General features: G+C 40.3%; 3 protein-coding genes across 3 annotated transcripts; 1 reads left to right on the top strand and 2 right to left on the bottom strand.

The window, feature by feature from the left end:
- The first annotated feature begins 14,211 nt into the window (after positions 1 to 14,211).
- LOC141691638 (3'-5' exonuclease-like) lies at positions 14,212 to 14,820 on the top strand. The gene has a single exon (XM_074496403.1). The coding sequence runs from the start codon at positions 14,212 to 14,214 to the stop codon at positions 14,818 to 14,820; it is 609 nt and encodes a 202-aa protein (XP_074352504.1).
- Positions 14,821 to 15,487: 667 nt separating this feature from the next.
- LOC141693126 (IAA-leucine resistant 2) lies at positions 15,488 to 16,956 on the bottom strand. Its single transcript, XM_074498131.1, is given in 1 exon segment — positions 15,488 to 16,956. A coding segment is annotated over 1 exon segment (1,221 nt). The 5' UTR covers positions 16,922 to 16,956; the 3' UTR covers positions 15,488 to 15,700.
- A 149-nt stretch (positions 16,957 to 17,105) lies between these two features.
- Positions 17,106 to 19,016, bottom strand: LOC141693125 (putative glycerol-3-phosphate acyltransferase 3). Its single transcript, XM_074498130.1, has 2 exons — positions 18,235 to 19,016; positions 17,106 to 18,101 (listed from the first exon to the last, which is right to left on the bottom strand). Exons 1-2 carry the CDS (start codon positions 18,952 to 18,954, stop codon positions 17,214 to 17,216), a joined length of 1,608 nt encoding a protein of 535 aa, XP_074354231.1. The 5' UTR covers positions 18,955 to 19,016; the 3' UTR covers positions 17,106 to 17,213.
- Positions 19,017 to 23,123: the final 4,107 nt, after the last annotated feature.

Genomic DNA, 23,123 nt, shown 5'->3' with positions numbered 1-23,123 from the left:
GATACGTCCACCATGGTGAAAGTATCTAGCAATTGTGGTCTTTTGGTAATGGAAGCTGGAGGACGCGTCCTGTCATTGTGGAATGCTGTGAGAGGCGGTTTTTGAGGAAATAATACAGGCTTCATAAAGGAGAGGACGCGCCCAGGGTCTTAGGACGCGTCCTGTGTTTGATCAATGCACTCTCAATGGTGACCTCAGGACAAAAGTATGCATGGAAAGGAGCAATGGATGGTTATCTTTACTAACGTATTTGTTGCAGGTACTCTTTGAAGAATTCCCTCCTTGAGACGGTCAAGGAGGGGGATGCCCGTGAAAAGCTTGAAGACCTCCAGGGGTATGCCTGATGATTGAAGGCCTCCTCCTGTATTCAACGGGTGTCCTCGTTGGGGATGCGGGGTTAACTTTGGTGTGTACTTTAGGAGCTCTGTTCTTGTATTCGACGGGTGTCGTCGTTGGAGAACTTTGGAGTCATCCTGAACTTTGCACCCAAGAGCTTGGGATCACCTGTCCTGTTATCTGGTGGGTTATCCTCATTTGGAGGATAGGGATGCGTCTGGCACTTGAGGTGAACTGTGGCTATACCTGCGTCCGTAAATCAAGGGAGAGAGTTGTAGCGGAGTGTTATCCTTGCGCAGGGAGATGCACTATCCGTGAAGTCTTGCGATTACGGATGAGCCTTGGGCCTTCGCGGTTGGGCCTCATAGTTGGACATTGCTAAAGCTAGCGAAAGATGGATTCTGGATGGGCTTCTACCGGGCCTAAGAATAAGAAGTCTAAGTCCATTAGATTTCTTGTTCCACAAGAACTACGTCAGGCTTGATCCCTATATAAAGGGTACGTAGGCACATTGAGAGGGTAAGAAGTTGAGAGCTGATAAGAGAGCCACCACTTACTTTGATCAATCTCAGCCTAAAACAACCACAAACCACCACACACCGCTTGATTTTCCGGCAAAGAACCACCATCATAGATCTTAATTCCGGCGAGAAACCTCAATCTTTGTTGTTACCAGATTCCTCCGTCAACAAATTGATGCTAGAAGGAAGGGTGCTAGTTAAGATGGGAGGAAAAGATGTCTTACAATCATGATGGAAGTTCTTACGATGGAAGTGATAGCAGATCTGAAGGAGAAGGCGAGGGGGGCTACACTCGCTATGAACCCTACATGCCCAGAAACATGGCGGATCCCCCGAGAGCTCCAAATGTGGGAGGAACACCTCCAGTTCTCATCAGCAACGTTGATATCTTAGAGCAGTTGTACCGCATGGGGGATACGTTTAACAGTTTTCAGTCAAGGCTGAATACGATGGAGCGTCGCAGGACAAGGAGGGGTCGTCATTTTCCCCGTCGTGGCCAAGTCATAGGGAAAGCACCCGTAGTTGAGGGGGATACCCATGCCAGCGGTGAAAACCCGCGAATCACTTCGTGGCGTTTGGAGTATTCGGATGATGTAGAACCCATTGTGGAGCTTCTCGATGAGGACACGGACGGTAGAGCGAGGCCTCATCCTGGCAATCAAGAAACGCCACATCCACATAGGTCTAGGTGTACGATGGACGAGCGTCGTCATGCGGAAAATATTCAAAACCCAGAGGAGGAAAGAAGAGATTTTTCGAACTTGAAGAGAAGGCTTGGCATAAGGTTGGGAGACGATGATTTGAGAATGTTGCTGGTGGAATGGCACAAAGAAAGAAACACTGGAGACACGAGGCCCCGTGATACAACGCGTGTGCCCCCTACAGACCCAAGGGATAATAGGGCGCGACACCGTGAGCACGAGCGCGCCCCTCCGCGAGGAAGGTTTGGGAATTATGGTCGAGGTTATCATAGGAATGGACGAGGAAGGATGCGGTACCATCATGCAAGGGCACCATATAATGGAAGAAAAGATGGCGCGCCCTCTACTGGAGAACCCCTTGTCATTGTCCTTATAGCTTCCCACAGTGTTACGGGCAATGGAACCAGGACGCGTCCTCATGATTGGGACGGCGCACGAGGTCAAGAAAGGTTACAAAACAATGATGAGATACCATGCCACGGTCAAGAGGAAGTTCATGCGGAATGGAACGCTCAAAATCAAGATGAAAACATACCACAGCCGCAGACTGAGGGCGAGGGGCGGCAAGATCCACCGGTACACCCGGGGTAACCAAGGGGAACAACCCAACGTCCAAACCATTCCTGAGGTAGGGACATTCAACGTAAACGATCTTAAGAGGTTGCTCAACCATCTTGAAGGAGGAAGAGTAACGGTGACTACGCAAGCTCCTTCTCCTTTTGTTGTTGTTGTAAGGGAGGCGCAATTGCCGGCAGGATACAGGAACACAACCAATGACTTGCGTTTTTATGGGAACTCTGACCTTGTGGAATTTCTGGGGCGTTTCAATATTGAGATGGATGTATATCAAGTACGTGACTTGGCTCGATGCCGTCTCCTGGCGGCCACTTTTATAGAGGGCGCTCAGCAATGGTTTAAGAAACTTGGTCTAGGGGTGATCACATCTTGGGAACAGATGAAAACCTTGTTTCTAACTCAGTTTCTAGCTGCGGTGAAGTATACACCTCCAGTTACCACGCTGGCCAATGTGAAACAGAAAGAGTGGGAAAGCTTGACCTCATACTTTAAAAGGTTCAATGTAGAGTCTACTTTGGTGAGGGGCGCAACTGATGAAACACTAAAAATATTTCTTATAGCTGGTCTGCGTGTGGGAACAGATTTCTGGAAGCACCTGCAAGGGAAGGACCCTGTATCACTAGCTGATGTACTTGCACAGGCGGAATCATTCAAAGCGATTGAACAATCACTTGCAGAAACAAAAAAGAATGATAACACCCACAACTCCAAGGGGCGAGCCAAGAGGAGAGACAGATCCGTGAGCCCGGATTATCGGCGGAATGCCAGAAGCCCTAATAGGGTGAACGCCGTAAACACGCGGAGAGAATGGAGCCCGCCATCGAACTATGAAAGGAGAGTAAGCAACTACACTCCACTGGCAGCATCCATTAATCATATCTTCGAGGTGAATAAGGATAGAGGAATCTTCAAAAAACCAGACCGTCTAACTTCATGGAAGAGTAGAGATAAGAAGAAGTATTGTGATTACCATGAGTCTACCGGTCATGACACCCATGAGTGTCGTCACCTGAAAGATGAAATTGAAGAATTGATCAAGGCGGGATACCTGGGAGAATGGATTGACAAGGTGAAATGACGTAGGGGGAATGATGACAAGGGGAAACATGAAAGGCAGCCCCCGCGAGAAGAGGACGCTGAAAAGACAGTGGAGGTTAAGTTCCAAAGAGCTGGTAGTATCAGGGTAATTTTTGGAGGATACCCCTTTATCGGTGATAGTAATCGGGCGTTGGAAAGAAATGCGAGAGAAGCACGACACCCGCCACTCACCAACAATCATAGTTTGGAAGATAGACCTCCAAAAATATTCAAAGGGGAATCAGCTGATATTACATTCATGGAGAGAGAGTCAAGATGAGTACATCATCCCCATAATGATGCATTGGTAATAACTATGTTTATCGGGGTAATCAACGTGCATCGGGTCTTCTTGGACAACGGGAGCTCTGCGAACATCCTATATTACAACACGTACGAAAAATTGGGTTTCCCGGATAGCAACATGTATTTTGAAGATGCACACGTCTATGACTTTACTGGAGAAGCAGTGAGAGTTATGGGTTCGGTTAGGCTTCCCGTCACACTTGGGGAAGGAACTCTGTCTGTCACTCAAATGATAGATTTCAAAGTGTTGAATCAGGACTCTGCGCATAACGTGTTGGTGGGCAGACCTTGGCTGCGGGCGTTCAGGGTGATAACCTCGATACATCACTTGATGATAAAGTTCCCAACACCTAACGGAGTAGGCAGTCTGAGAGGGTCGCAATACGAGTCATACGACTGCTATCACAAGGCTGTTAAGGAATTCCGCAAGAGAAGATACGAGGGAAAATTTCTTCCATTTGATGGTGCAGAGGACATTCATACAAAACCAAGTGGAGAGGTTCATGCCCACTATTTTGTGGAAGGCCCAGAGAAAGAAGAAACCCATATTACCAAGGCCTATGTTTTGACGTTGAGGAATGTTCGAGGATCCGTAGTGTGGAAGAAGTTGTGGTGAACCATATAAAAGATATCATGCAAAAGGATGTTAACAGAGAAAAGTTGGAAGGAAGAAGTGAGATTTTACAAAGTCTCGAAAGTAGCCTCAATGTGGATGCTCCTCAAAAAGAGGACGCGCCCTTGAAGAGTGAAAATGGAATTGAGGTTGATGCTCCTCAAAATGAGGACGCGCCCTCCACACCTGCATTGCACAAGATCATGCCTTGTCCTGAGGTAGATGCTCCCGCACATGGGGACGCGCCTTCGGATGAAAAAATGGGCGTCGAGGACCCCCGAGACTTTGATTTTGATCTGGACCCCAGGATCCCTATGCCCGCCGAGAAGATGGGGCCGGCCGAGGACACAATATCTGTTCCGGTCGAAAAGGGTGACCCGAGCAAGGTTTTGAAAGTGGGATCTCAGCTAAGTGATGAAATGAGAGAAAAACTTACTCATTTTCTGATTAAGAATCTTGATATCTTCGCATGGAGTCATTCGTACATGGTGGGAATCGACCCCGTAGTAATGTGTCATCGGTTAAACATTTTCCCTAATTGCACGGGTGTACGACAAAAGCGTCGCCCAGTGAGTGGGGAAAGGGCGATATCATTAAAAGAAGAGGTGGACCGACTGTTGGAAGTGGGGTTGATCAAAGAATCTTACTACCGCGAATGGCTTGCAAATCCAGTGCTCGTAAAAAAGCCGAACGGGAAGTGGTGGACGTGTATGGATTTCACAGATCTCAACAAAGCATGTCCAAAGGATAGTTTCCCGCTCCCACGAATTGATCAATTGGTTGACGCGACGGCAGGGCATGCCTTGCTAAGTTTCATGGATGCATACTCTGGTTACAATCAGATCCCCATGTATGGTCCTGATCAAGAGCATACATCCTTCATCACCGACATGGGGCTATACTGCTACATAGGAATGTCGTTTGGATTGATTAACGTTGGCGCAACCTATCAGCGGTTGGTGAATATGATGTTCAAAAACCAGATTGGGAGGACCATGGAGGTGTATGTGGATGATATGTTGGTAAAATCCAAGGAGGCGAATGACCATATCGAACACTTGATGGAAATGTTTAACATTCTGAGGATGTTTCGCATAAAGTTGAACCCACAAAAGTGTGTATTCGGCATGGAGTCGGGCAAGTTTCTTGGGTTCATCGTCAACCATAGGGGAATTGAGGCTAACCCCGAAAAGATCAAGGCACTGCTGGATATGAAATCACCCACCAATGTGAAACAAGTGCAAAGTTTAACTGGGAGGATCTCCGCACTGAATCGATTTATTTCCAAATCGTCTGACAGATGCAAGGAATTCTTTAAGGCGATTAAGTTGGTAGGGAAAGATTTCGTATGGACACCAGAATGTGAAGAGGCTTTCAAAAAGATCAAGGAGCAACTGGGAAACCCACCCATGCTGTCAAAACCGTTAAATGGGGAATCTCTAATACTGTACCTTGCGGTATTTGAGTATTCAATCAGCGCTGTTCTGGTAAGAGAGGAAGATGGACAGCAGTCACCGGTGTATTATGTGAGCAAGCGGTTGCACGATGCTGAGACTCGCTACACCAGCATGGAGAAACTGGTTTATGCCCTGATCCTTGCGTCAAGAAAATTACGACCATACTTTCAGGCCCATAGAATTAAAGTTCGTACGGCATACCAGCTACGACAAGTTCTTCACAAACCAGAATCATTAGGGAGAATGTTGAAGTGGGCTGTGGAGTTGGGACAGTTTGATTTGGAATATATGCCCCGGACATAAATTAAAGGACAAGCCTTAGCTGATTTTTTGTTGGAATTTGACTCTGCAGTTGATGAAAGAGCTTTAGTAATGATGTATCCTCCTCGTGCAGAGGAGTCTTTGGAGAAATTTCCACATCCCTAATGGATCTTGCATGTGGATGGGGCAGTTAACAATGGAGGAGCAGGTGCGGGTATAGTACTCGTGTCTCCCGAAGGCCATCATCTGATGAGTGCAATTCAATTCAAATTTTATGCAACAAATAATGATGCGAAGTATGAAGCATTGACTAATGGCCTAAAGATCTCTTTGGAAATGGAAGTGCAGAACCTAATTGCGAGGAGTGACTCGGAGTTGGAGGTAAATCAGGTGAATGGGGGGTTTCAAGTTCGAGGACCGCAGACAAAATTATACTTGAGATGCACGCAACGCCTGATTGAAAAGTTCAGAGAAGTTAGGCTGAAATGTGTGCCACGGGAGAAGAACATCAACGCGGATGCCCTGGCCAATATGGGGTCGCAGCAGGAAGCTGTGTTACTGGGATCTATACCCCTAGAGATCCAGGAGATTCCTAATATCCCGGAGGTAGAAATGATGCAAGTAGATGAGGCGCCCAAGGAAACATAAATGACACCCATTCTCGCTTATATTCACAAAGGAACCCTCCTCGAGGATAAGTTCAAGGCTCGGCGACTCCGCTACCAGGATGCAAGGTATGTGGTATATGATTGAATTCTGTATAAGAGGGGCTTCAATCAACTGCTGCTTAGATGTATTGATGAAGAGGATGGAAATTATATCTTAAGGGAAGTGCATGAAGGGATCTGTGGCAATCACTCGGGGGGTAGCTCGTTGCGAATGAAAGTTTTGTACCAAGGATACTATTGGCCTACAATGAAAGAGGATACTGCAAATTTCGTCAAGGCATGCGATCACTGCCAGCGCTTTGCAAACTACTCATCTATGCCAGCGACGCTCTTGACATCTATGATAAGCCCGTGGCCATTTTCTATGTGGCGGATAGATCATATTGGGGAGTTGCCCAAGGCTAAAGGGGATGTCAAGTATGCGGTGGTCGCGGTTGACTACTTTACTAAGTGGGCAGAGGCTATGCCATTGGCAACTATCATGGCAAAGAAAATAAGAGATTTCATTTTCGACTCCATTATTTGCAGGTTTGGTATTCCTTACAAACTTGCCTCTGACAACGGGAATCAGTTCGACAACAAGGAATTGCGGCAATTATATGAGGACCTGAAAATTAAGAAGGAGTTTGCAGCGGTCTATCATCCACAAAGTAATGGACAGACAGAGGCCGTGAATAAAATAATAAAGCACACCCTTAAGACCAAACTGGAAGAGCGCAAAGGGAATTGGCCTGAAGAACTCCCAAAAGTGATGTGGTCCTACAACACTACTCCACGATCTACTACGGGAGAAACTCCGTTTATGCTGACTTACGGCTATGAAGCTATGGTCCCCGTGGAAGTTGGTTCGGGGTCGCTTCGCAGAGATCGTTACACGGAGGAGGATGATGCCAAACATGAAGAACCCCCAGCATGGAGTGTTTGAAGCTAATTAGGAAGGACCATATAAGATAAAAACAATTTTATGGAAAGGGACTTATCACCTTGAGGATATGGAAGGGAAGCTGGTTCCGCGAGCGTGGAACGCGGAACATCTCCGAAAGTATTATCAGTAAGGCGCGACTTTGGCCCCTTACGTACCTCTGTTATTATATACTTAGGGTTGTGCCCAGATTATATACTAGAATTAAATAAATTTCTCCTAGCCTAGGGGGTAGTGCATGTACTACTTACCTTAGAACTAGTTGAAGGATCATTTTTTCGAATAAATTCCCCACAGACTATAGTAGCCGTGGGACTGGTGCACTTTTGACACCAGAGCGCATTATTAATGAAAACTTTGAAATTTTCCAAAAATTATTTGCTTGTTAATTTGCTTAGCTGTATGACGCGTCCTAGCCATAGGGCGCGCCCTGAGTAGTAGTTCTATACGGATGATTAATAGAAGCAGTGGTTATCAAAAGGAACAACAAAACTAAAGTAAAAATGGAACTAAGACGCGTACTATTTCTAAGGACGCGCCCAAGTTATCTTGGTTGATGCTCTTTCAGTTTTAAGTTTCTTTAATTTTAACAAAACATAACTAAAAAGGAAGACACGTCCTTAATAAGGACGCGTCCAGTCTGAGAGACTAAATATATCTTTAAAATAAAGGGTAGACGCGTCAAGATACTAGGACACGCCCCTCATGCTTTATGCCTTTTCTAAAAAGAACAAGTGTAGCATGATATCATGCTTATTAAAAATATCTTATCTGGATGAACCAAGGACGCGCCCAATTAAAGAGGACGCGCCCTTCAAGGACATCTACTTAACAGATGATGGTAAAAATACAACAAGATTCCAAAGGGGACGCGTCCTAATCATAGGACGCGCCCTTACTAATGACAAAGAAAAGTTAGGAAAATAGAATGATATGCATAAAAGGTAATTAAAGAGAAATATCATCGAAAGTGCAAGCAAAAGGAGTTCGAAGATAATCATTACAAGTTGCAAGGCTTGAAGGGGCCCGCACCCTTAAAGTAGTTCATATAAAATTTTGAAAATAGACATAGAACGCGTCCTAGGCAGGAGGCGCACCCTGAGGCTTGTCTTGATTGTCTGGAGCAGGAGGCTGGACGTTAAGTGGAGAAGGCACTGGGGACGCGCCCTGAGTCTGGCAACCGTGTTGGTGTTTTGTCTGGCATGCATGTGAAGCTCAGCTGCAGCCCTTACTATAGCTTCCTCTGTCTGCTGCTCGGTTCTGAAAGTCCAGCCCCTTACTTCATCTTCAGTGAAAGCACCGGCCAAGGACGCGCCCAGATATCTGAGGACGAAGGATTGGTCATCAGGAACAGTCTTTTGACATTTTGAGGGCGCGTCCTCATTCACAGGGATGTCGGGCACTGTGGTGGCCATGATCTTGGGTGAAGGTGGAGGAGTCACAGCAGGAGTAGGATTTTTCACCTTTGGGTCAGACTTTACAGGAGCTTGCTTCTTTGCCCTTAACTTTTTGGAAGTTCCAATAGCGAAACCTTTTGGGAGAGATGCCATGTCTGTGACTTAAACATGGAAAAACATTAGTTGAATAAGGTAGACGCGTCCTGATAGTAGGACGCACCGAGAATATAATTTAAAGATTGTCAATGCATAAATGTCAATTAGAATGCATATAAAGAACATGTATAAGCATGAAGATATGGCAAGAAAAATGTATACAAAGACACATGAAGAGTGCATATATATGTGACTATGACGCGTCCTAAACATATGACGCGCCCAACTAAAGGACATATTGACTATAACGTGGATTATTAGGAAAATATGAGTGACATGCTAACGATGTCAGTCACGAATATTACAGGAAGACGCGCCCTGAAACAAAAGCGCGCCCAAAACGAAGACGTATATGCAGGAAATGCCTGTAAATCAGATTAAGTTTTGCGTGTAAAAGGAAAGACAAACATACGCATGACGCGTCAAAGAAACATGACGCGTCCTATGAATTTTGGTGAGTTGGTACTTTTAAAATGAGAAGCTGATTCTGTAGCTTTGGACGCGTCCAAAAAGGATGACGCGTCCTCTCTCATATATACTTACCTTATTTTAAGTCAAATTGCTTACTGATATCAATCTCGACCACTTCTGCCGCACTAAGGCCCCTGGCTTTTTCTGAGGCTGTGAGAACAGGTTTGCCATTATGAAACTCACGGAATTTTCAAACAGAACCAACCCGGGCGGACAATGCGCCCACTAGTTTGAGGTTGTCTTCTGTGATCATGTCCTTGAGGTTGAAATGTTTCTCAGCATACTGGAGTACTTTCTCTGCTTTTTTTTTCTTTTTCCTGTTAATTCCTTTTGAACACTTTTGTCTAAAGATGAAAAAAATGAAGACTTGTTAAGGGAAACGAAAATTTTGAAAAAAGAGGACGCGTCCAGATTAAGAGGACGCGTCAAGCCTATGAGGATGTTTTGGAAATCACTTACTTGGTTCTAAGTTGAAACGAACCTGGGTTCTCTTGACATCATAGATGTAGAAGAAAGGTTCCTTCCAATCCCTCTTGTGGCTGATCTTGCCCTCATTGAACCCTTTGTTGTTCAACCATCTGTTGACTACAAAGAAATGGTAGCCTGGAATGGATTTTCTGATGCTGTAGAAGAAGCTGAATTCCTTCATGGAGGGCGCGCCCAGTCCAAGATTGTGGTACATGATGTACAAAGCCCATGCTAGTTTGTACGAGTTTGGAGATAATTGAACCGGGGCAACGTCATACCACTTCAAAATCTTTTTGACGTATGGGTGTAAGGGCGCGCCCACGCCTAAAGAAATAAGTTTTGGGGTTAGGTGCATCCTGGGAATTCTCAGGTTTCCTACATTAAAGATATGGGGCCTCATCATCTTGAGAGGATGCGCCCATATGCCCTCCATGTCATAGTATTTTATGTGCCACTGGATTTCCAAGTCGGTTGCAGTGGAGTCAAGGGCTACGCAAGCTAGCTTACTTTCTTTTTTCCTCCGGGCATTTTTCTCTGCCTCAATTAGAGCACCGATCTTTGTCCAGTCACAATCCACTTTAACATCTGAGGGTTCCCAGTGTTCGAGGGGCGGATAGGATCTTTGAGGAGATACGGGATACTTTTCAGGGTTAGGAATCCTCTTTTCAAATTCACTTACGCTGAGAGGGGACGCGTCCTGAGAAGGAGCCACGTTCTTTGAAGGAGTCGCGTTCTGAGAAGCTGGCGCGTCCTGAGAAGCTGATCATCCTGAGTAGGGGACGCGTCCTCATCAGAAACAATCATGCGTAGGGGCTGTTGGCTGGTGTGGGTACAATTTCATCATCCGTCCAATCTTCGATGGCATCCCTAGCATTGAGAATTGGAGTTCTTTTTCGTTTGAATCCTTTCTTTTTTATTCTAGAGCTTATGGGGACGTGATCCATAGAATCGGAACTGGAGTCAGACATTATAGAAATCTTTGATTTGAGAGATTCGAAGACGCTTCTTTCTGCTTCAAGGAAGGAACTCGTCCTGTGAAATTCAGGGAATCCGGGTTTGAAAGAGATCAAGTGTGGGGAGTAAATCTCAAGGCGTTTGTTGAGAACTTTGAATGGATGGAAAGGTGACGAAGAAGACGCGTCCTCCAGCTGCAAAAGAAGGAAAAAAAACCTGAGGACGCGTCCATATTAAAAAAAAGAGGGAAGAAGAATAGAAGAGAAAAAAAGGAAGATCATGGGAACATATGAGGACGCGTCCTAGGAATCTATCGTAGGAGACGCACTACGGTGACACGTCCTAGAAAGGCCATGCCTCTATATGACCTTTGGTTAAAAAAACTTAAAAATATGTCTTAAACGAGGAAATATGAGACGCACCCTTTGAGGATGACGCGTCCTAAACTAGCAAAATACGTGGGGATTCTAATCGGTTATAAGCAATTTGGGGAAAAATTCTCTAAAAACCTAAAAATATGTAATTAGAGAATCAAAGAAGCTAAATATGATGTTTCTACATATACATACACTTATACATACAAGAGGAAGATGAAGAACAGTAAAGTAAAAACAAGGCATATGAACAGTCTTTTACTTATTATGACTGATTTACTCGACCTAATGAAAAAATAAAAGAAGATTCACGTACCTCATAGGATGGGGGTTGGATTAAGCTAGAAAAGTCGAGTAATGGCCGGTGGAATCGCCGGATTCTTGGACTTAGCTTATTGGCGGTAATGGTGGTTTTGGAGAGAGAGAAAAGGGTAAAGTGCTGATGGGAGTTCCCTTTTAGGGTATTTATAGAAGAGGGTCAGCTGACGTGGATGACAGCTGTACGCCACGAGTATAAAGTGAAGGCAAGACGCGTCCTCAGCCGTTGACGCGTCCTGCGTTTGTTAGCCAAATTCCGTTGCTTGAATTTAAGGATAAAAAATTCCAACTTTGTTTTCAACTGCGTATGGAATTTGGGGGCTAGTTGTTATACCCAAAATTTGGCATTGGGTTGACTCGAGTCAAATGCGCACTAGTTACGGTCTAACTCGGTATTGCGTTGTAGAAGTTGAGGACGCGTCAAGGCATACAGGGCGCGCCCAACTTTGAGGGTGTGATTTGTGGAGGATGGCGTTATGATAAGAAAGTTTGAATGTGCATGATTAGGGCAGAACGCGCCCGCGTCCACCATGGTGAAAGTATCTGGCAATTGTGGTCTTTTGGTAATGGAAGCTGGAGGAAGCTAGATGACGTGTCCTGTCACTGTGGAATGCTGTGAGAGGCGGTTTTTAAGGAAACAATACAGGCTTCATAAAGGAGAGGACGCGCCCAGGGTCTTAGGACGCGTCCTGTGTTTGGTCAATACACTCTCAATGGTGACCTCAGGACAAAAGTATGCATGGAAAGGAGAAATGGATGGTTATCTTTACTAACATATTTGTTGCAGGTACTCTTTGAAGAATTCCCTCCTTGAGACGGTCAAGGAGGGGATGTCCGTGAAAAACTTGAAGGCCTCCAGGGGTATACCTGATGATTGAAGGCCTCCTCCTGTATTCAACGGGTGTCCTCGTTGGGGATACGGGGTTAACTTTGGTGTGTGCTTTGGGAGCTCTGTTCTTGTATTCAACGGTTGTCCTCGTTGGAGAACTTTGGAGTCATCCTGCACTTTGCGCCCAAGAGTTTGGGATCACCTGTCATGTTATCTGGTGGGTTATCCTCATTCGGGGGACAGGGATGCGTCCGGCACTTGGGGTGAACCGTTGTTATACCTGCGTCCGTAAATCAAGGGAGATAGCTGTAGTGGAGTGTTATCCTTGCGTAGGGAGATGCACTATCCGTGAAGTCTTGCGATTACGGACGAGCCTTGGGCCTTCGCGGTTGGGCCTTATAGTTGGACATTCTTAAAGCTAGCGGAAGATGGATTCTGGATAGGCTTCTACCGGGTCTAGGAATAAGAAGTCTAAGTCCATTAGATTTCTTGTTCCACAAGAACTACGTCAGGCTTGATCGCTATATAAAGGGTACGTAGGCACTTAGAGAGGGTAAAAAGTTGAGAGCTGATAAGAGAGCCACCACTTACTCTGATCAATCTCAGCCTAAAACAACCACAAACCACCACACACCGCTTGATTTTCCGACAAAGAACCACCATAATAGATTTTAATTCCGGCGAGAAACCTCAATCTTTGTTGTTACCAGATTCCTCCGTCAACACAAAACATACCGATTCCTACCAATTCTAGTAGAAAAAAAGACCTGACTATGTAAATTGCCACGTGGCATGACATGTGGCATGACACGTGGTTGGGTCTCAATAGCCAACTCATCAATTGGGTCCCCAATTGTGTGACGTGGCAGGTGATGTGGCCGACCATGTGGCTTGGGCAGCCATTTGTCAAGTGCCACATGGGCAGCCACTTGTCAAATGGGGGCCATTTGAGATACAAGCGCCAATTCGCACCAATAAGCAATTCCGGCCTGAGCAATTCCCACCAAACTCGGTGGTAGGAATTGACCCCTTTTTTTATCAGATTTGAGTCATTTCCTATTTCCTACCAAAACGCTGGTAGGAAATTGCCGTTTTTCTTGTAGTGTTTCCTCTGTATATACGTGTATCCATTTTTTTATCCTATATTAGTTTGTCTAATTTAAAATTTTATGTTTAAACTAAACAAATTAATTTATTACGTATCATTATAGTCCTTGATTTCATATCATTATAGTCTTTGATCATATTAAGCCCAATTCAGTTATTTTGATATATTATATTCAAAAGTCATTGAAGTTATAATTGTGCCATCAAAATCGACCTTGTTTTGAAATGATCGGTTTAGAGGCAAACCCAACCAATATCGACATAATGTGCTAGTGAGATCACATTGGTGAGTACTTGCAACTTTTCAACTGTTTGTTTAACCCAGACTGCCAAGTTTTGGCCGAAATGTTAGTTAACGTAAAACGATAGTTTTGTGATTCTTTTAAAAAAAATTATTTTTGCAAAAAAAGAAAAGAAAAATAGTAATCACATTTCCAACACAAGAGTTAACAAGGATATACCCCAATAAACATGTGTAGCACTCTTATTCTTGTACAAAATATTAAACGCTTAACAGACATGCTTACAGTTAAATGCACCCTTAAGATGCTTTGTACATTTGATCAAATTCACTAGATATGATGATAAGAATTTGTAAAGTCACTGTCTCCTGGCCTCTGAGCCTCTCTGTTTACGGACACGCCCATATATATACCCTCCATCAAGTGCAGTAATTAACAAACACAAAGACTGAGAGAGATGGACTACTCATCTTCTAAGCATTTGGTGTTCTATTGCGGACAAACAATCGAAACAACAGTCACAAAGAACGCATACGTGGTAGATCATTGGCTTACTACATTTCTCCAAACCCCGAAAAATCTAGAAAGAATAATCACAGTTGGACTAGACTGTAAGTTCAAGCGTCACCCCATCGCATCAATGAGCAACAAGATAGCAACATTACAGTTATGCATCGATACAAAATGTCTCATTCTACAACTAGTCCACATGGACTCCATACCACATTCCATCGTGGACTTGTTCGACGACAAAAGTGTAACTTTCTTCGGTGTTCGGGTTGATGCCTATGCTTCCAAGCTATGTAGAGACTATGGAATTGAATTTTGTAAGAAAATTGTTGATATTCGAGATTTGGCAAAAATTTGGTTTCCGATAAGTTTGCCTAGGGAATGTAGCTTGAAGTCGATTGCTTATGAAGTGACTGGGTTATCGACGAGAAGGCGCAAGAAGAAATGTGGGTTTGATTGGGAGGCTGAAGTTCTTGATGTGGAGTTAATTGAGTATGCTTCTGTTGATGCTTATGCTTTGTATAAGATAGCTCATACAATGTTTTTGTTGGAATAATCTTAAATTTAGTTATTAATTATTTGTTTATTTAATTATTTGATATTTAGCAATAGATTAATTATTAGAGAAAAATATTATTTTAGAATTGTTTAGTAGTGGGCTAGTGGAGTTATGGAGTAAATTATGGACATGTAATTTACCCATTAATTAGTAGTGGTTAGTTTTAGTAGTAGTTAGTTTTAATATGTTTGTAAAGCCTATATAATGGCTAGTTTACCTTGAGTTTTACAGGAGGAAAAGAATACAAGAAATATAGCAGTACAAGTTTTCTTCAAAAATGTAGGTGTTTTTTTTTCTCTAAGTTTTTTCAACAGTTTTGTCATCATTTTGCATAATCTGCGAAGATTTCTCCTGTTTAAGATGATTATAGTTGGACTTGCAAGAATTATTTGTTCAAAAAGATGCAAAATTTCAAAATTTGTTTGATAGATAATAGCAATTATTTGTGTCAGTGTTTGCGTTCAAGTTTCAGCTCTTAAGTACTGTGTAAATTTTTTAGCTAGTTCATATGATCGACAAAGGAATGATTAAATAGTTGCATAACATATATAAATATCCGGTCATGCAATATAGAAAACATGCAAACAGAAAACATCTCTAACAAGGCCAATTACATTGAAATGCTCCGGATATTTTGAAAGAAGCAAATGCATTAATACAGGAAACTAACTTTCATGGCGTGGCTTTTCTGTTGTTAATTCTGCAACATCCCTAAAGTCTAAATGATTCTGACGGAAATGAAATTCGGATCACAAAGAAAGAAGAAATGAGTCATTAAAATGCATTAGCTAGATCTTAATTAGGCCTCTAACTCTTCATCAAACCACGAATAATTTGACGGTAAGAGTAGAAAGATGTCTCATCCTTAATGGATGTTTCAACTGGGCGTAATATCCCAGAAGGGGCCAGCCCTTTTTGCCTTGCCAAAACTAGGATAGGCAGGATGATCATTGAACATTTGGATGTTGGTCTGCGCATAGGAGGCCAATGCTTCTGTCAGTTCAGGAAGAGAGTGGCTAGTTGTTTTAAGACGAATTTGAAATGGAAAAAGGGACAGGGGGTCAGCTGAGCAGGTAGGGGCGCTAGGAAGTGTAGTTGGTTTCTCGTAATGAACCACAACTTGGTTTGAAGCAATCCCAAATGGAACATAATCCGCCAGAGTGCCCGAGCCTTTAAAGAAAGAGGCTTCAGTGGAGGCTACATCGTGTATTCGCAAGAACCAGACCATTGATTCATCCAGGTGGAGGAAGGGCATCCAGTACCTAAGATCATCAGAAGCTTTTAAGGAAGGAAAATCAAAGCTTTTTAATCTTTCAGCAAAGTTTTCATCAAGTTTTTTGTCAGCTTCGCATTGATATTGGAGTACTCAAGAAACCAGGCTCCATTTTTCAACATCTGACCTTTCAGCCAGGATGGGAAATGACTGGTGACCAAAGATTGTGGCAGCAGTAACGGAAGCAGTGACAGGAATGTGTTTCCCTTTAGCTGGAAAAACAGCACTTGCAGCATTATTAGGGTTAATGAGGCTGTTAAGGTCAGATATAAGAGCAAAAATGCCTGGAATATTACGAAGATGGAAGTTAACAGCATCATTCACCATAAAATCGCTACGATGAGTAGGACCCAGATTGGATGGGAGTGCAGGGTAAACTAACCCATAACTAGGGATAACAGGCTGGGAGCAACACAGAGTTTTGAAAAGGCCAAATAGTGGTGCTGAAATAGGAAGTGTTTCCCGAGAAAAGGCATCAAGAAATCGATTTAATGACTCGTGAGCATCATTGTCAATCTGACCGGCATACAGTCCAGCACGGGTACACTGGATCCAGAACAAAACGCCATAATATAGGCGGAGAATGTAAGGATGGTAGTCAGGGCAGGCCTGTCGAAAATAGTGATTATCAACAAGTAAATCGTTGATTTGATGGATAATATAATCCATCATCAGTGAAGAAGGTGAATAAGATGAAGAGGCTTTCTTGGAATTATAATTGATTCTAAGACCTAGATAAGGCCTTAGCATTTCAGAAAAAGCAATTGCAGGCTTGTAGCTAGTAGCATCAGGCTGGAAATTTTTCGGAGAATCCGATGGCCTCATGACGATAGAAAGTGCACGAGTAGAAACTGTTTTTTGATGGGGGTTAACAACCAATCTATCATAAAAGCACAAAATATATTCTGGGAAATTGTTACGGACTTGCTTTTAAGTTTTGTTAGATGAAGTGGCTCTTGGTCAACCAGTGACAATTTGAGTTATCCCAATCGAGACGTTTTAGATCCTATAACTGAAAATGTAGAATTTATAATCAAATACACAAAGAATTAATATGCACACAAAGAATTGTTCCACTTTGCTATCATCTAAACTATAACATGAATATTACAGTTAATTAATGTTTCTTTCCAGCAGAAACTACTCCTTCATTGCCTGCTAAGATCATGTACTTGTCCTTCCTAGTAAGCATGGTGCATTCGAATCCTAATGCCTTGCCAAGCTCACTCTGCACCTTATTTGCAACATCAAACCTTGAGCTTTTATCGTCGTTGCTCGAAACACCACAAATTTTGTCAAGTATCTGAAATGTGTAGCTTGGAGTCGGGTTCATGAGGAAAAAAATGGGATCCAAGAACTTCAATCCGCTAGCAGTCGTGCCATGAAACATACTCACCCTCGTGTCCATGCCCACAGGTACAATATCATCAGTCAGTTCCGTAAACAGAGGACTTAACCTTAGCAAATAAGGTTCCCTACAGGTGGTTCCTTCAGGGCACACGACTAAATCTCCTTGTTTCAATAATTTATCCATCATATCTCTGTCATTCTCCCGGTTTCTCGTTAATCGTACAGTTCTGATTGGTGATAAAATTTCTGACATTCTACTTAGGCTGTATGTGACTGCAGCCAAAGGTTTCGAGAGCCCAAATGATAGAATCAAAGGATCCAATAACGTTCTGTGGTTACACACATATAATGAACCTTTTGTTTTTGACTGATTACTATCTGACTCCAAGTGATGGTCGGGTTTTACAACCCTGAGTTTAATTCCTGTATAAACTAACAAGGGAGTGGAAATGCTGTATGGTAAAGATATGGCAATTATGATCCGAATGATGGCAATTATCGTCCCGAGAGGAAGCCACGCGAACATGACAAGCATGGCAAGTGGTGTTGGCCTGAAAGCTAATCTACCATCGTGGAAGATTAGAGGTTTCGGATATTGCTCCTTGCTAAGTGCATTCCATTTTATCTTCTCCATTTCATTCACCATGAATACCTCCTGTTAAACATTGAAAGACATTATAAGTACTAGCATAATACTTTATACATTAATGTTTTGCAAATATGATGAGCAGACGGTGCAAAAAGTACAGGACATATATGTAGCTGAGGCTGTGGTACAAGTTATTTACCTTGCAATGAGAGAAACAACTATGAGGAACGGATGCGTTGAGGTTATCAAGTCCAATAGTAACATTATTCGATACATTCTCGTCTTTAAGTTTATTGTCCAAAATGATGTTAGTCCTATCTTCCATTAGCCCGGTATAATATCCACAAACCACTCTTAACTCCCTTCCATGAACAAAATCAATCTCCAAGTAATCACTTAAGAAACTCTCAACCATTACTTGAGGCAACTTAGTGACTGCAACTTTGGATTTGGCTCTTTTCAACACCTCGAAAACTTCATCACCGACATCCTCTAGAAAATACTTCGGTAGAACAGAACTTCCAACTCGAAAACTCTTTCTCTTGAGACCGAAAAATGAAACCATGACCATAACTTTCAAAGAAAGTTCATGACTAAGCAAGCTAAGAACAGGATATAAAATTAACAAAATGAGGGCCCTTATAAGGCCACCGGCTTCAAATGCAACTAACATGAAGTACGGAAAAAGAGACGAAGATCTCAACAAAGAGCCCTCTACATTAAACACAACAGTCGTGTCTTCCGAAGCCTCAACTCTTTCGGATACAGAGAGTTCACTCTGTAGTTGATATTGGGAATTATACGAACGAGCATTACTCAAGCTTCTTTGTAAACCCTTTTGGTTCCTATAATATTTTCGAAGAACACGAGAAATGAGAAGCACAAGCTTCGAAACAGACGGGGTCTTGTAAAAGAACATGTTTGACAGAGATCAAATTTTAGGAATCAGAAGAGTGTGTTTGAAATGTTGATGCTAAAAGCGAAGTTACTCGGTGGGTATTTATAGGAAATGCTAAACGGAAGAGTCCTGGTTGTTTCGTGAAATCATTCACAGGTATGGGAGCGGGGCTCCTCAAAGGGGGATCAGTCAAAAACACGGAGCAACAGAAGAAGAAGCTAAGGTCAATGTGGCTCAAAGTTGCATGGAAGGGGTCAATAAGTCATAAATTGGCATGCAGAGCAGAGTAGTAGATAGGAATAGGATGGGTACCTACGTGTTTTTCCTTTTAAATGCTCCATGTACTACACATTTACAGAATTGTTACACAGCTGTGTATGATAAGAGTGGGTTCTAAGTTTGCTCTACACACTGTAACACTGACCGAGAGTGTTGGTAGGGCGAGATCGATTCCGATTTAGAATCATATTTTTTTACTTGTTCATTTTGTGTGTTAGAACATTTTTTTAGAATAATTTTAAGTTGTTAATTTATAACAATGTATAATTTGGTGATAAAAGTATAAAGTACCAAATTTGGTACTTACCTGACATAAATTAACTTTCATTCTCTATGAATTTTGTTTTTAACCCAAATCGACTTCCATTTTCTGTAAATTTTACGAATTAACTTATATTCTCTGTAAACTTTTTTTTATTTATAAATTATATTAAAAATTTATTAAGTTACGTTAAATTAAGTAAAATAACATATATCTACTTTTATTTTAAAAAACTATTAACTACAAAGTAAACTATTAACACGAATTGACTTCTATTCTCTGTAAGCTTTATTTTTCTATTAGTTAGTGTCAATCCTAGTGTCAGTTTATTTTTAAATTGGATAATATTATTTTAAAAATAGTTAAGTAATAGCAAATGACTTTAGTAACATTTATTAACTTTTAAACTGAAAATTATTGATTTAACGATCGTATTTGTTATTGTCCATCACAATGTTTATTTACTTAAAATTAAAAAATATATTTTAACAATAACAAATTTATGGGCTGTATTTAGATTATATTAAGTAATATTAAATTAAGTTTAATAACATCTATTTACTTTTAATTTGTAAATTAATTTTTATCGATAATTAGGTAATATTAAATAAACTATATTGAAAAGGTTAATTATAAGATAATTATCAACTAATATTAATTAATATTAAATTATCTAAAGAACACATATTTGGTTCGTAAGATAGAGATACAATTCGTTTCACAAAAATAAAACTAATATGTTAGATTTCTATATCATGTAAAACAATGCAAAATTAAAATTATAGTGGAAAATTTCATAACTAATTCGATTCTTTTTAACCACATAAATATTTTTGCAAGTACCAATTTAATATTTGATATTAATATATTAATTTTAATTCGTGTTTCGTACATATTATGAATAATTCTCTACAAATATTAATTCGATATTTTTAGTCTCGGACCCGTGTTTCGCACGGGTTATCAACTACTCCCTATGTCCCTAAATACTTTTCCTTTCTGTGTTTGACACGTTTGTCAATGCACACTTTTGATTGTTAATATCTTTAGTTTCATATTAGTATTAAATATAAAAATGTCATTGTATTAAAGTACTCATATATACAAATCCAACAAGATCACTCATGACTATATTTGATCTTATAGATTAGATATAAATTAATAGTCAATCGCTTACCATAAATAGTGTAAAAAGTTAAAAGATGAGATGTTTTTTTGGAAATGAGGGAGTATCAACTATCCATACTAATAAAGGAAACCATGTTTAGGTCTCAAATCTTGGTACTTACTAAAAAATTATACAATATTTTTAAAATTTTGTGTAATAAAAACTCAGCTGACAAAAAATAACTTCTACTTTGTAAATTTTATTTTTCTTCAATTTTTATTTGTTGCTGAACATCCAAGCGTCAGTTTACTTTAAAATAATCGTATTAGTAAGTTAAAATGTGAGATTGTATAAGTAAATAATTAGGTGCATGCATAACTAGAACTATATGGTGAAATTTTTGAGTTACACTTAACTTCGATTTTTTTAACTACATATTTTAACAACATTTTATCTATTATATTTAGATCTGTATTTTACAGGGATTATGAGTTTCAGCTTTATATAAATAATAATATGATATTATTATGTTTAATTTCGGACCCGTGTTTCGCACGGGTTACCGACTAGTATGTATTCTAAGTTGTACTACTCCTGTTTTTTATATAAGGAGATGTATAATTGTACTCTCTTACGTATTTTAAATAATTATATTTAAAAATTTAAAATATTTGTCATGATCTTTAATTTATGTAATTTTAATTTATGTAATGTAAATTTTATAATTTCAACATTCACCAAATTAAGTCACAAGTCCCTTCACACAAATAGACTTGCATAATTATTAAAAATATACAATATTTGATGATTTTTGTGTGTATATATCTATATACATACGGAGTATACAAGAGCCGCTGATGTGGGTCAAAATAGAAATTGTTTTAAGAAGTATTTGACCTTTCAATTCGAACACCCGCAAGTGGTTGGAGTTTAAACACGCGGAAAATGTAAACTTCAATGTTAGTTAAGGGTTTGGACCATCTCGTCAGATGAACTGACACCTGAAAACTTAACGGACAAAGCAATCTGGCAAAAAAGTGGGGGACCGTAGGAGAGCTGTATACGAATTAAGCCGAGTCGAATTTTGACATAAATGAATCGAGCAATTTTTTTTTAATAATGAACCAAATTAAGCTGAACTTCTTTCGCACGAAAAATTGTGTTTGAATTCGTTAACTAACGATCCGAACTCAAATTTGTTCGCAAACATATATAAGCCGAATCCGAGTAGCTCGTTGGTGAATTAAAAATGAAAAATTTATTGACCCAACATAACTATTTCAAGCCCAACCTAATTAATAAAATATTGGGCTCAGTTCAGTTATTAAAAGATCAGACATATACTATCAATTAGTCTTGTTCACGAACTGAATCGAGTTTTAACGTAAACGAGTCGAACTTCATTTTTTTCTGACAAATCGAACTGAACTTTATTATGGAACAAAAATTATGTTCGAACTCGTACTTGTTAACTAACAAGCTGAATACGAGTTTATTCTTGAACAAATACGAACCGAGCCGCTCAGCTCGTTAAAAAATAAAAAAATCAATTTTTCTTGGCGCAACCCAAGTGACTAAGCCCAATCCAATTATCAAACTACCATTCGAAGAAATCTTAACGCATATTCTCTCCTAATCTCTTTATCCCTTATTATCTTATCTAAATCCCTAAATTCCTAATTTCACATTTTACTTAGTAATCTAAATAAGCAACAATTAATAAAAATCGTTAATTTTTATTTCTGTAGGCGCTATGCTTCTCAACGAGACAGGTAAAATAGGAAACCCGCCCAAACCCGACTCAAATGGGGCCGCCCCCTTAAATGGGAAATGAGGTAGCGACGGAGATGAGGCGGGTTTTACCTGAATCTTAAATTTTTTTACCTACATTTAAAGATATATTTAGCTTTTCAAACAAAAAAACTCACGACTTACTTAAATTATTATTATTATTTCCCACCTAAAGTTAATGATATTTCAAACTTTCAAAAAAAAGTACATATCTTAAATTATTATTAGTATTCCAAGATTTTTTTAAAAATCTCTTCTATATATAATAGGAGAACAAGAGGATAATTAGTGAGATTAAAAAGTCTCATTAAAAAGACTAAATTACCCTTATTTTTAATTTTTATATAAAAGATGTGATTTGTGAGAATCGAAATCGAGATATTTCATTCACCTATACAACCTCATACTAGTACACCATAATGTCACATGTATTTTTTATCATACACATAATATGTAAGTGTGCTAAATGAATATTTTATTTAACTTTAAAGATAGTTACTTCAATTTCGCAAAAAAAAGATAGTTATTTTAATATTTGTACAGTTAATTTAAAAAAATTAAATTCCGGATACAAAATGAGACATAGTACATAAATGAATTATTATCTTATTCATTAATATTTTTTTTAGTTTGAAAATGTATCTCATATATTTTTAACATATTTTATTATTATAAAAAATAATTAAAATGTACATACATAATTTTTAAAGAAAATATTAAAAATAGAATCGCTTATATATAAATAATCTA

This window comes from Apium graveolens, chromosome 10 (genome assembly GCF_009905375.1).
Source record: "Apium graveolens cultivar Ventura chromosome 10, ASM990537v1, whole genome shotgun sequence".
Lineage (NCBI taxonomy): Eukaryota > Viridiplantae > Streptophyta > Magnoliopsida > Apiales > Apiaceae > Apium > Apium graveolens.
The sequence above is the reverse complement of the archived record's forward strand: the minus strand, read 5'-3'. Positions and strand labels throughout refer to the sequence as shown.